Genomic DNA, 15,416 nt, shown 5'->3' on the forward strand with positions numbered 1-15,416 from the left:
GCATCCATGGGCTTCACGGAAAAAAGGGATTATGTACTTTGTTATAATAGTTTCTACAAAGAAAACATTTATTAAGCTAAGAAATTTGAAAATAAATATATTTGAGTTATTAGGATATAACAAGTCAAGAATTCATTGATCATACTCATTCCAATTGATCTGGAACAACCATGACATTTATAATTTTGACCATCCACCCTTTAAGGGCTATATTATTAATTTACGACAGTAACTTCATACGTCGTTCTTGCTGAACACCTTCAGGTGAAGTCGGATCATCAATAATCTGTTATATATAAAAACATAATTTATCTATAGAATTATAGCAAAGTTACGATGGACAGATGAGAGTTATTAACGCTATAAAACTTAAATTCATTTTTAGTTCGTATTATATTTGTGTCATCTGCTCCATCTCACTAATGTTACTTATATGAACTGGAATTTCAGCAGAAGATCGCATGTTGATGTTGTGACATTTACAATTTCTTTGCAATCATGTACAAACGTTACGGAAAATTTTTGGAAAACCCAGAACTGGAATAGTCTTACATCCCGATAACCACTTCAGAAACGCTGATATGGATACGTCTCCTGTTAAAAACATTTTAAACATTTAAGACTGAAAATGAATAAACAAACTAATCAAGGTATCCATTTTTGTTTTATACCACAACTTCAGATTAGAAAACATCACTTCAATAAATTTTACGCGTTATTTGATACTTTCAAAAAATTCCATCGTAAATACAATAATACAATTTGGCACCCAATTTACAACATATATATTCAAACTAACCTTCAGTATCTAGGGTTTGCACATAGTCGCAAAATATCTTGTACACGTCAACCTCCTTTTCCTTGTGAATCTGCGAACTGCTGAATGTTGGAATAATTTCATTGAGGAAAGTATCAGCAGAAAGTTTAAACGAATCGTTATAAGGATCGAACAATGGCTTCCACAACTCTGGATTTTCTATCATATAATTTATAAGACCACAACTGCTGAGGCCTTCAAGCAATTGCATAATTTGAGGAAGAACTGATGAAAAGTGGCCCATTACGCAAATTGACCTTAAAAATAGAAATAAATCTTAGACTTTATAAACCAGCAGCACAAGAATAGTTTTTAATCTCCATTAACTTTCAAAATGTACTTACTGAGCAATTTTGGAAACAGTATGCACTGTCTCTTTATGTGGTACACCAGTGTATCCAGCCTCTGATAGCATTTCAATCATATCATCGCTGACAAGTATCTCCTCAACATTTCATCGTCACAAGCTTGCTTTATCTTTGAAAAGGAGAAGTGTAAAGTAATCATTACTGACATCAGAGAATATAATAAAAATAGACTTATTTCAAAATCATGCCACAGCAAGGAGTAATAATCAAGCATATGGTAATCTCCATCTTGTTGGCATACCTTTTAACAGCTTTTTGTACTTGGAGTCGGGCATTCCTTCTGTTGTGAGTGCCTGTTTGGTGATGTACTTGTAAACATCTGGACTTATAAAGATGAAGCTGGTCCGCCTTTGAAGTAATGACATCACCATGACCTCGCCAGCAAAACGAAAGTCTCCATTCATGATGACAGTTGAATTAATAGGTTTTCCATTACAGAACAGTCTTTCCATATGCTCCAACATTTCTGATGAAAGAATTAACATCTAATCATATTTTTCAATTGTCCCATCCTATATTTAAACCAAACTTGTCAACATTGATTGATGCATGATAGACAAATTATGGGAAATAAGCTGCAAAGGGAATTGAAGTGTAGCAGAACAATATAATTATTTTAAATCAACAGGGTGCTCATATTAACCCTAGAAACATATGTCTTACAATATTAGTACCTGAAAAACTCTCTTTGGCCCCTCATCAATTGCACACCTCCAACAAACACTATCTTTACACTGTCAGTTGGTGACACTTTACCACTTGATCTATACTCAATGAAGTCACACTATATTTTTTCTAATGAACATTTAATCTTACTGCCTTTGGTGACAATGTTACAGCTTTAATATCCAATAACTTATCTTTCACATTTGTAGTGTTATCTTGGTTTATCACCACATAAGGATTTTCTTCGAATGTTCTTTTCACTATCCAGATTTTGAGATTAGTGCTCCCACCCATATGTCACAACATATATCTGCATGCTCTGCTATTTCATCTATTGAAAAGTATTGTTGACATGTTGGGCACTCACATTTGAGCTCCTTGCTACGGATACATAGTTACTTGCACTTTGGGAGTTATATATGGGAGGTGTATTCATTGGGAGATTTGTAGCATATGCAAGCTAGTTGATGGCTCACATGGACTTGAAGATGGACAAGGTGAGAGTTCAATTCCAATTGTATCATCAGTTTCTAAAAACATCTCATCAGAAAGATCTGCGATTGTCTCTGGTTCACTATCATCACAACTTCTTTTTAATTTTGAAATCTCTGTGTACATATATGCAGATTTTAGTGCAATGAAAACTGTTAAGCGATTATAATTCTTCCCTATATCTTCCCTGTATTCGCTTAACACAAACTCTTTTTCAGTTCCCGGCAAATTTGTGATTTCCTTCCCGTTTACATTCAAAAGGACGTGCTCCAACTCGCCATGGATGTTATTGTCGTGGTTAGCATGTTTTCTAACTGCTTTTCTAAGATTTCTCTTTTCGCACTTGGCAAACTTTTACAGGGAGAGTTTTACCCGACATCTTTTCAAATTTCCGTCATTATCGACCTTCATGTAACCAATATTTATGCTTACTTCATGCTCCTTATCTTTTCCTTTACCAGAATTTGCTTTGAGTTTCTTGGTCTTTGGCTCGAGTCTGCTGCGCCCATCGCTTTCCTTCTGGCGCTTGAAATCGTAAAAACTTAACGTTTTAGGCGGCTGGGTTGTACCAGTAAGGGTACCGCTAGCACATAATACTGAGATCCCACTAGTTATAGAATTCGACGTAGAACATGTGTTTGCAGATTCTTCAAGTTTTTCGCGCATCGGTGCGAAGGAGTTGCCACATTTATAACAGTAATTGCATTTTCCACACTTTCTATACCACAGTTTGAACAAAACATTTTTTTTGCTATCCATCAAGCAATATATTGAATATAATTTATAATAAGTCTGGTTTTTCGTGGAACAAATTTAAACAAGCGCCATTTTGCAAAATATCACAACAATGTTTCCACTTCACAAAAAGAATTTCCAGTATTTCATATTTTACTTGCGTTGTGATTATATTTACTTGTGTTGTGATTATATTTACTTGCGTTGTGATTATTTTACTTGCGTTGTGATTATATTTACTTGTGTTGTGACTATATTTAATTGTGTTGTGACTTTATTTACTTGCGTTGTGATTATTTTACTTGTGTTGTGATTTTATTTACTTGCGTTGTGACTTTATTTACTTGCGTTGTGATTATTTTACTTGTGTTGTGATTACATTTACTTGTGTTGTGACTTTTTTTAAGTGATGGCCCTTATGGGCCACCGTACGTTTCCCCTCCAGGTCTTCTAGAACTCAATGGGTTTGGTTTGACATGATCTAACAACGCCAGCGGTGAAATAATAGTCCAGTTCAATGGTCGGTCAGTGTACAGTCCTTCCTCCGCGAAGCTGGAGTGGCAAGAGATCAATCAAACCATGTCTATGACTTCATGACATTTGAACGAGAACGATTTTTTCTTTGCATGTTTGATGCATGCGAGACTTTGCATACAGTGATATGTAGCTTAAAAAATGGCGTATTCTCTATTTAAAGTAAGGGTTACATAAAGAAGAGCGCCATGACCGCTCCAACGTCTGCGGGAGAACGGCTCATTGACTATTTCGTTGTTTGCGGATCTGACAATGTGTCCGGCTTGGAACCCGACCAGCTATTAGGTATGATACTTTACGACGGTTTTTCTCTAAAACGGTCGAAGTTAGAGTCATTTTAACACGTGTGTGTGTGTGATAATCTTATTTAACATTTGAAATGAGAATGCTACTTTGTAGTTATTGTATAGAAAACGTATCGCTGCCGACCAAAAATTGTCAACATGTTGAAATGTGCGACTTGAACAGCTGTGCACATAGATTGACGAGTTTACGTATTTCCGTATACAAATTCTTGTAATCAAAGTTCATTACAGTTTTGTTTAATGACTGACTAATCATTCGAGAGGTTTTTATTTCAATTTAAACTTACCCCTTCAAAGCAACAATTTATTGCGTTTTTGACACGCGATGTTTATCGTATCTTTTTACTTGCTTAGGCTAAGATTATGAATTCATGATAAAGATCGCGCTCTTTGATGCGACGTTTGCTCGCTGCGACTTCGTGCTGACATTCACAAATGCGCGAATGAAAGTCTTTTATACAATTTTGTTTACGAAGGGTTGTTAATTAACAAATGGTGTTTGTTGTTGGTTGCATGGATTGTGAAATTTGATGGTGATTTTTGCATGTTGTGTCGATCTCATATTACTGTTGTTTCATTATTCATTTGTAATATGTGAAGGTTGAAGATGTTAAGTTTACATTTTATGTATTCCAAGATTATTATGTGCAAGCTATTTATATCAGATTGTGTTCGGACAACAGCCAATTCAATTTCAAGATGCATTGGTTGCCAAGCACTCTTCACAGTTTGACAGCACGATGTTCCATATAATGGTTTAGGTAAAGGCTAAGGTTAGGGTTGGGAGCTATGGTCAAAGTTAGGCTTACAATTAAATTAGGGGTTGAATAGGGCTGAGTTGTTTGGACCAAGTTATTGAATACAGTTGAATACAGTAATTGACTACTTTCAGGTTATTACAGTGGCTGTTTTGAGATCCAAGCTGTTGAAGTATTGTAGTCATTGAAGTTGTTGTACTCATTTTTTAACATCTTATATGTAAAATATTATAACATTTAATTTCTCCTTCATACTTGATGTAGTTGCTTTGTTTAAAGCATATATGATTTTTGCCAATTTTTTGTGTTGACAGGTGTGGTTATTTGAGATTTTTGTTTTGACAATTGGATGCATTAAGTATTCTCATTGAAATTGACTGTTAAAATATTCTGACTGTTGGGAACTTATTCATTTATTTGATGATACAAGTTTTGCCTACATAATTTATTTCATTATTCATCATCACGCAGCACTGCTGGCAGATGGCCTCCACAACTTCCACTTGATTCGTCTTTAGCTCTCCTCATCCAGGTCTTTCTTGTTCCTTCGATCTTCTCTTTATTTCCTCTTCCTCTGTGCTTTTGTACCATTCTTGTCAATTTGCCCATCTGTTGTTTTCCATTCTGCCACATGGCCTGCCCATCTGCCTTTCTTTTTGTTTGATGACATCTTTCACCCTGGTCTCTCTCTGATTACTTCATTCCTGATCTTGTCTTTTAGCCTGATATTTAGTATGCCCTCTCCATGCTCCTTTGTGTGACTGCCAGCTTTTTTGATTGTGTTTTGTTTCATGTTTCTGTCATGTCATAGATGGTAAATGACAGTGTCCATTATTTTCTCTTCAAACTGTTTTGATGTTCTCCTTTAGTGACTGTATTGTCTGATCTTCTCCATCCGACATTGATTCTTTGATTGACCTCAACACTGATTTCATTTTTTGTGTTAACATTTTTCCAAGGTATTTGTACCTCCACCTCCTCCAACTTCTCTCCGTCAACTGTGATCCTCTTCTTTGCTTCCTCCTTGCGATGTCATTGCATATGATCTTGGTTTTTCTTATTCATTTTCATACCATCTTTCTTTCCTTCTTCATTCAGTTCAAAGTTCTGGAGATCTTCCTCTTTGTTTGCAAACAAGATGATGTCATCTGCGAATCTTAAGTTGTTCATTACTCTTTTCCAATGGTATTCTTTTGAAGATCTCTTCAATGGCAGCAGTGAACATGATAGGTGACAGTGTATCTCCTTGGCGGACACCTTTCTTTATCTTGATCTTTCGCTCAGCTTTTCTGTTCTTATTTGTGCTGTGCCTTCTGTATGTTTCCTTTATGCTGTTTATGATCTTTCCTGGTACCGTGTTTCGCAAGTGATTGGAATACTGGGGCATGCTTGATGGAATCGAATGCCTTTTCGTAATGTACAAATGCCATGAACAGTGGTTGTTGGTACTCGTTGGTTTTCTCGAGTATTTGTCCTGTAGCATGCAGGTGGTCTGCAGTGGAGAATCCTTTCCTGTATGCTGCTTGCTGGGGTTGATGTTCATCCAGAGTGCCACTGATTCTGTTCTTGATGATTTTCATGAACAACTTGTAGATGTGGGATAGCAAAACGGTAGTTTGCAAGATCTTTCTTGTCTCCTTCTGAAGAGTAGAATAATGATGGCGTTCTTCCACTCTTTGGCACTTTTTCCGTCTCAATGGCTTTGTTGTAAAGATGCTGAAGTTTTTCCATTAGGATGTCACCTCCGGCCTTTATCATCTCTATCACCACAAGATCTTCACCGGGTGATTTTCCGTTTTCATCTGATGGATTGCCTTCTCCACTTCACATTTCATGATTACTGGAGTCTCTTCTGCTGGTCTCAACTGAATGTTTTGAGTGATCTTCGTACAGTGCCTGATAGAATTCTGCACATCTCTCGAGGATTCTTTTTCTGTCTGTTATTACCTTTCCATCCTTCTCCTTCAGTGCTTGAATCAGAGCCTTCTTTCCATCTCCTGTTGTGCTCTTTTCAACCCTTTGCCACTTTCAACTGCTTCTCTGATTCTCTTTGTGTTTGCTTTTCTCAGATTTTGTCTTGTTTTCTTCCTGATTGTCTTGCACAGTTCAACATAACCTTGCCGACTCCCGACTTAACTCACATAATTTAATGTAAAGTATATTATTATTACATCTAAAAACAATTATTTATTTGTTAAATCATTTTATGCTAAATGAACTTTCCTTCTTTCCTCAACATTCTCCCAAAAATGACATTAACATTGGTTGCTTTCTATAGCTAGAAATGGGAAAAATATGACCTGTTGGGCCCGGAAGAGTGAACTTTTTCTTCCCAATTTTTGACTGATGTTTTATGTTTTTTAATAGTACTAGAAAGCAATAACTTAACAATTTTATTTGAAGTAAAGGGCAACTCAACTGAGCAAGCCATATGCAGTGTCAACAATTTTGCTCAAACAGCTAAAAGATTTTCCATTTTGTGTTTCTTCATGTTGCAATATTGCAAAATGTCAAGAGTGTTTATATCCTTGCATTTCATAAATTCAAGTATTTCTTTGGTTTCTTTTGTAGGTGATTCACATCACGTTCCACCCCTTGAAAGGTCTTATCGGGCAAAGACATTAGCTCATTATCCTGATCATGTCCCCTGAATCCATTTGATGAACATGCAGTTTGCATGGTATGATTTTTGCTTGGTTGGAAACAACCAATTTTCATAAAAGAAACCTTGTTACTTTGCTGAAGGGGGACTGAGCTTGAGAAGCTGAGGGTCTGAGCAAGGGAAGCATTTAGCCATTATATTGTTTATTTAAAACGAGACTCTGTTTTGTAAATTGTTGTGACTCTAGCAACATCTGTGTGTGTCATAAGGGAGAAACTTAAGACTTGCATGTTGTGAAATTTCACCACTTAAACTTAAGACTTTGTTATAAGTTTGAGCATTGATGTCGAAAGCAGTAACATAACGAATCTGTAAGATTAGGAAGCCGTGATATTACGTACAAAGTTGTAACGTTAGAGCGTTGTATCTTGCATTGAGAAGCCGTAAAACTTGTAATCTGTTTCGTGAGAAATCTTCAACGCGAGAAAGTTGTAACGTTTGAATCGAAATCGTAATGTTGGGAAGGCGTAACTTAAGGAAGGCATCACATTAGAAAGTCGTAACTTTCGAAACCTCTGACATTAGAAAATCGTTGTCTAACATTCAGAATTTCGGTTTCAAAAGAAAAACAAGGATGAAACATTTTAATATATTTTATGGCCCATGAATTGATTTAAGCATTTTTGCAGGGGGCTTAAATTGTCATAAACGTACCAAGTTTCATAATTTTTGTTATACTTCCAAGTGACAGCGCCTTTATTTATTTATTTTGTTGAAAAATTCTCTAGTTTCAATTCTTCGAAATTCTCATCTTAATTATCACCTTACTTTAGAATCCTTTCGATACGAGAAATCGTCGGGATTTGAGGTACTTTATACGATATATTGAATTTAAGTTTTATAGCGTTAATAACTCTCATCTGTCCATCGTAACTTTGCTATAATTCTATGGATAAATTATGTTTTTATATATAACAGATTATTGATGATCCTACTTCACCTGAAGGTGTTCAGCAAGAACGACGTATGAAGTTACTGTCGTTAATTAATAATATAGCCCTTGATAAAGGGGTGGATGGTCAAAATTATAAATGTCATGGTTGTTCCAGACCAATTGGAATGAGTATGATCAATGAATTCTTGACTTGTTATTTCCTAATAACTCAAATATATTTATTTTCAAATTTCTTAGCTTAATAAATGTTATCTTTGTAGAAACTATTATAACAAAGTACATAATCCCTTTTTTCCGTGAAGCCCATGGATGCGTTCGTTCATGATGAAAGAGTCATTGTATAAGGAGGCTCTCGTTCATCACGAGAGTTATGAGAAAGTTACGTTGTAAAAGGTAATAAGTAAAAAACGTATAAACATGCTTAGTGTTTGTTTAAGTTATAATTTAAAAAGGCAGAAGTTGTTTGAACATTTGAAGTATCCTTGGACGTTCTAGTTTTTTATGAGAAGAATTCTTGTAAAGAAAAGATAAATTTTGAAAAGAATCCTGTTTTCGGTCCATGCCTCCAGATACCCCGAGATAGTTGAGCACTAGAGCGTCGCATGTTAACTAAGGGAACCACATAATCCTTGTTTGTTTTCCATGAAACATATGGATGGTTTGCTCATACATGAGAAACAGTAAATGGGAGAGTTAAATCAGAAAGATATAAACCGATAAAATTGGTATAAAACTTGTTTAAGGTTGTCTTTAATTATAAGTGTCAGAAAAGACAGGGTCGTAAGAAGTTAATTGAAACATTGCTTGGTTTGTTTTATAAGAAGAAAACAAAAAGATAAAATTCGAAAGCAAAAAACCCCGTTTTCGGTCCATGCTTCCCGATACCTTCTTAAGCGCAAGGCACTAGAACGCCGCATGTTAACGTTTCGGTAGGAGATTTCGCCCTCCACGCTATCCTACTTGGGAGATGCCAATAGCAAGCTTCCGCCCATCAGACCCTGAGATCACCTGCGATAGGCTTTGCTCAGGGTACGCAGGGAGAGTGCGGTCGCCACCACCGAAGTGAGGGCCCCTAAGCCACTGCATACTATATCGCACCCAGCTTCCACTGCTACTTGACATCTACTATATGAAGTTTTAGCATATATATATATACCAAAATTTAAAGGCCTAAGTTGTGGGATTGTTATCGTTACTGCGCATGCCCAGATAGTTTCTTCGATAATTTGCGACTAAGGAGTTAATTGACACAAATGCAGCAAGTACATATAGTTGGTCGTTGTCATGACTATGAACAATTACTGAGTGGACTGCGCATACTGAGCGCATGCGCAGACGATTTCATTAAATTGTTACTAAGCGCTATTTACTTCAAAATTGGTGCTAGTAGATGCAGTTGGTCGTTGCCATGACCACGAACTTGGGTAGCTGGTCGTTGATTGCGCATGCTCTAAGTTTGCGCATGCGCAGATGATTTGTCTTAAAACGTGTGACTGAGCGAGCTAATTACCCAAAATCGGTACTAGTACATCCAGTTGGTCGTTACCGGGACGTTACCATTGGTCGTTACCGTTGGGACGGGGGGGTGGCTGAATGGTTAATTGCGTGAGTTGCAAGCCAGACGGCGCGGTTCAATCCTGGCTCAGGCACATCTGGCAATGTGTCTGTAAACCCAGCCGGCTGACCAAAGCCATGTGAGGGAAATTTGGTAGAGGAAATTATGTCCTCGGATGGACTGTATCTGCATCTGCAATGTTGCAGCCTTGTCACAAATGTCACGCTGATATCAGCGTTGTAGTTGCGTGAAAGGTATGAGTGATTGTAGTCTGGTCAGCTGCCTCTTATACTTGTAACCAGGATGTTCCACTTGTGGAACCCTCATATGTCGAAATCGACGGAGTCCACATAATTAATTAATTAATTAATTAATTACCATGAGCTTGAGAGTTTGTGGAGTTGATAATGCATGCTCAGATTCTCAATTAATTTGTGACAGAGCGAGCTCTGAAATTGGTGCTTGTAGATGCGCTGAGCAAGTTTTCCATCATATATTTTGGCATGCTTTTGTCTACTTAAGCTTGTTTTACAATGCATGTGAAACTCGTCAACACTTTGTTACGGCACTCGTAATATCCGTGACAACGTTAAAATGTTTTCTTTTCCTACAACTATATACCTGCATATTGCATGTCATATCCAAGCTTTCCTTTGATTTGACGGAAAATGGTTTTATTCACTCTTACATCTTCTGCCTTTATAATTAGTCGATCTGTATTTCTAAACTAATATTTACAAATGCCAAGAGAATCTTTTTATTTTATTGGCTTTTCTACAATACAATACCATGTCCGACTATGATTTGCATGAATTTTGTAATTTGATCACTTTTTGACACATGTGTTTACCATGGAAATTTGGATTGCTTAAATGTACGTAGTTATTTAGACAGTTGGATCCATAGTTATCCTGTAATATACTCTTGTGAAACACCAATGAGCATACGTAGTGTGCCTCTTTAACCTCTATTCTTGTTCTCCACTTCATCATCTATCCATTGTCTTTTAGTTCTCAGCTCAACGAAACCCTTGTCTGAAGTTCCTAAAGCCTTGATCTACCCAAGAAAGATCTTTGTGGTAACATGTTAGGTATGGCTATGGTTGGTCATCGTCATTGAGCTTTGTGACACTAGTTCAGTAGACGTTAATTGTCCTGAAGACGTTGAGGAGGTTGATAGTAAAGCGTCCTAAACAAGAAGTTAGTTTTCATGGTATGCTAACGATTACGCAAACGTTAAGAAGAAGTTCACATCAAATGGTTATGGTCTCGTTCCATCGTCTTCTGAGAAGGTTTCATGTTCATCCTGTATCATTCACCAATGTTACAAATACTTAGTTTTTATGCTTTTGAAATTGTCGTTTTATGACTATTATTTTAGAGCATAGACATTGAAGAATCTTGTGGTAGTACAGGTATTTTCAACATTTTTGTTGAAAAATTCTAGTTTCAATTCTTCGAAATTTCATCTTAATTATCACCTTTACTTTAGAATCCTTTCGATACGAGAAATCGTCGGATTTGAGGTACTTTATACGATATATTGAATTTAAGTTTTATAGCGTTAATAACTCTCATCTGTCCATCGTAACTTTGCTATAATTCTATGGATAAATTATGTTTTTATATATAACAGATTATTGATGATCCTACTTCACCTGAAGGTGTTCAGCAAGAACGACGTATGAAGTTACTGTCGTTAATCACAATATATCTTCATAAAGGTTGATGGACGAAATTATAAATGTCATGGTTGTTCCAGACCAATTGAATGAGTATGATCAATGAATTCTTGACTGTTATTTCCTAATAACTCAAATATATTTATTTTCAAATTTTAGCTTAATAAATGTTATCTTTGTAGAAACTATTATAACAAAGTACATAATCCTTTTTCCGTGAAGCCCATGGATGCGTTCGTTCATGATGAAAGAGTCATTAGGTAGAGGCTCTTGTTCATCACGAGAGCATGAGAAAGTTACGTTGTAAAGGTAATAAGTAAAAAACGTATAAACATGCTTAGTGTTTGTTTAAGTTATAGTTCAAAAAGGCAGAAGTTGTTTGAACCTTTGAAGTATCCTTGGACGTTCTAGTTTTTTTATGAGAAGAATTTTAGAAGAAAGATAAATTTTGAAACCAAAGAACCTGTTTTCGGTCCATGCCCAGATACCCCAAGATAGTTGGCACTAGAGCGTCGCATGTTAACTGGGAACCACATAATCCTTGTTTGTTTTCCAGAAAACATATGGATGGTTTGCTCGTGATACATGAGAAACAGTAAATGGGAGAGTTAAATCAGAAAGATATAAACCGATAAAATTGGTATAAACTTGTTTAAGGTTGTCTTAAACTATCCAACTTTCCCATGGTAAACACATGTGTCAAAAAAGTGATCAAATTATAAAATTCGTGCAATCAAATAGTCGGACATGGTATTGTATTTGTAGAAGAGAGCCAATAAAATAAAAGATTCTCTTGAGGCATTTGTAAATATTAGTTTAGAAATACAGATCGACTAATTATAAAGGCAGAAGATGTAAGAGTGAATAAAACCATTTCCCGTCAAATCAAAGGAAAGCTTGATATGACATGCAATATGCAGGTATAAAGTTGTAGAGAAAAATAAAAAACATTTTTAACGTTGTCACGGATATTACGAGTGCCGTAACAAAGTGTTGATGAGTTTCACATGCATTTGTAAAAACAAGCTTAAGTAGACAAAAAGCATGCCAAAAATATAATGAAAAACTTGCTCAGCGCATGTACAAGCACCAATTTCAGAGCTCGCTCTGTCACAAATTAATTGAGAATCTGAGCATGCGTTGTCAACTCCACAAACTCTCCAAGCTCATGGTAACGACCAACTGGATGTACTAGTACCGATTTTGAAGTAATTAGCTCGCTCAGTCACTCGTTTTAAGAGAAATCATCTGCGCATGCGCAGTCTTATTGAGCATGCGCAATGAACTTGACCAGCTACTTAAGTTCGTGGTCATGGCAACGACCAACTGCATCTACTAGCACCAATTTTGAAGTAAATAGCAGGCTTAGTAACAATTCAATAGAGAAATCGTCTGCGCATGTGCTCGAGCATGCGCAGTCCACTCGAGTAATTGTTCATAGTCATGACAACGACCATCTATATGTACTTGCACTACATTTGTGTCAATTAACTCACTTAGTCGCAAATTATCGAAGAAACTATCTGGGCATGCGCAGTAACGATAACAATCATCCCACAACTTTCGTAGGCCTTTAAATTTTGGTATATATATATAAAGCTAAAACTTCATATAGTAGATTTCAAGTAGCAGTGGAAGCTGAGTGCGATATAGTATGCAGTGGCTTAAGGGCCCTCACTTCGGTGGTGGCGACCACCTCCCCGCGTATCCGGTCAGATGGGCGGAAGCTTGCTATTGGCATCTCCTGTAGGATAGCGTGGAGGGCCGAAATCTCCTACCGAAACGTTAACATGCGGCGTTCTAGTGCCTTGCGCTTAAGAAGGTATTGGGAAGCATGGACCGAAAACGGGGTTTTTTGATTTCGAATTTTATCTTTTTGTTTTCTTCTCATAAAACAAACCAAGCAATGTTTCAATTAACTTCTTACGACCCTGTCTTTTTCTGACACTTATAATTAAAGACAACCTTAAACAAGTTTTATACCAATTTTATCGGTTTATATCTTCTGATTTAATCTCCCATTTACTGTTTCTCATGTATCACGAGCAAACCATCCATATGTTTCATGGAAAACAAACAAGGATTATGTGGTTTCCTTAGTTAACATGCGACGCTCTAGTGCTCAACTATTTCGGGGTATCTGGAGGCATGGACCGAAAACGGGATTCTTTGGTTTTCAAAATTTATCTTTTTCTTTACAAGAATTCTTCTCATAAAAAAAACTAGAACGTCCAAGGATACTTCAAAGGTTCAAACAACTTCTGCCTTTTGAACTATAACTTAAACAAACACTAAGCATGTTTATACTTTTTACTTATTACCTTTACAACGTAACTTTCATAACTCTCTCGTGATGAACGAGAGCCCTTATACAATATGACTCTTTCATCATGAACGAACGCATCCATGGGCTTCACGGAAAAAAGGGATTATGTACTTTGTTATAATAGTTTCTACAAAGATAACATTTATTAAGCTAAGAAATTTGAAAATAAATATATTTGAGTTATTAGGAAATAACAAGTCAAGAATTCATTGATCATACTCATTCCAATTGGTCTGGAACAACCATGACATTTATAATTTTGACCATCCACCCTTTATCAAGGGCTATATTATTAATTAACGACAGTAACTTCATACGTCGTTCTTGCTGAACACCTTCAGGTGAAGTAGGATCATCAATAATCTGTTATATATAAAAACATAATTTATCCATAGAATTATAGCAAAGTTACGATGGACAGATAAGAGTTATTAACGCTATAAAACTTAAATTCAATATATCGTATAAAGTACCTCAAATCCGACGATTTCTCGTATCGAAAGGATTCTAAAGTAAAGGTGATAATTAAGATGAGAAATTTCGAAGAATTGAAACTAGAGAATTTTTCAACAAAATAAATAAATAAAGGCGCTGTCACTTGAAGTATAACAAAAATTATGAAACTTGGTACGTTTATGACAATTTAAGCCCCCTGCAAAAATGCTTAAATCAATTCATGGGCCATAAAATATATTAAATGTTTCATGCTTGTTTTTCTTTGAAACCGAAATTTGAATGTTAGACGTCGATAAATTTCAACTACTTTCAGGAGTTACGCCTTCTAAAAGCAACGATTTTCTAATGTCAGAGGTTTCGAAAGTTACGACTTTCTAATGTGATGCCTTCCTTAAGTTACGCCTTCCCAACATTACGATTTCGATTCAAACGTTACAACTTTCTCGCGTTGAAGATTTTCACGAAACAGATTACAAGTTTTACGGCTTTCAATGCAAGATACAACGCTCTAACGTTACAACGTACGTAATACAGCTTCCTAATCTTACAGATTCGTTATGTTACTGCTTTCTGACATCAATGCTCAAACTTATAACAAAGTCTTAAGTTTAAGTGGTGAAGTTTCACAATGCATGCACACGTGACGCATAGGTTTGAAGAAAACTTTCTCCCTTATGACACACACAGATGTTGCTAGAGTCACAACAATTTACAAAACAGAGTCTCGTTTAATAAACAATATAATGGCTAAATGCTTCCCTTGCTCAGACCTCAGCTTCTCAAGCTCAGTCCCCCTTCAGCAAAGTAACAAGGTTTCTTTTTGAAAAATTGTTGTTTCCAACCAAGCAAAATCATACCATGCAAACTGCATGTTCATCAAATGGATTCCAGGGGACATGATCAGGATAATGAGCTAATGTCTTTGCCCGATAAGACCTTCAAGGTGGAACGTGATGTGAATCACCCAAAAGAAACCAAAGAAATACTTGAATTTATGAAATGCAAGGATATAAACACTTTGACATTTTGCAATATTGCAACATGAAGAAACACAAAATGGAAAATCTTTTAGCTGTTTGAGCAAAAATTGTTGACACTGCATATGGCTTGCTCAGTTGAGTTGCCCTTTACTTCAAATAAACTTGTTAAGTTGCTTTCTAGTATTA

General features: G+C 36.2%; 1 protein-coding gene across 1 annotated transcript; it reads right to left on the reverse strand.

Moving 5' to 3' along the window:
- Window positions 1–496: 496 nt before the first annotated feature.
- LOC124439413 lies at window positions 497–1,257 on the reverse strand. The gene is made up of 3 exons (XM_046989638.1): window positions 1,162–1,257; window positions 800–1,074; window positions 497–594 (listed from the first exon to the last, which is right to left on the reverse strand). Exons 1-3 carry the CDS (start codon window positions 1,239–1,241, stop codon window positions 497–499), a joined length of 453 nt encoding a protein of 150 aa, XP_046845594.1. The 5' UTR covers window positions 1,242–1,257.
- Between the last annotated feature and the right edge of the window lie 14,159 nt (window positions 1,258–15,416).

The sequence above is a fragment of the Xenia sp. Carnegie-2017 genome, unplaced genomic scaffold (assembly GCF_021976095.1).
Source record: "Xenia sp. Carnegie-2017 unplaced genomic scaffold, XeniaSp_v1 HiC_scaffold_19, whole genome shotgun sequence".
Taxonomy (NCBI): Eukaryota; Metazoa; Cnidaria; class Anthozoa; order Malacalcyonacea; family Xeniidae; genus Xenia; species Xenia sp. Carnegie-2017.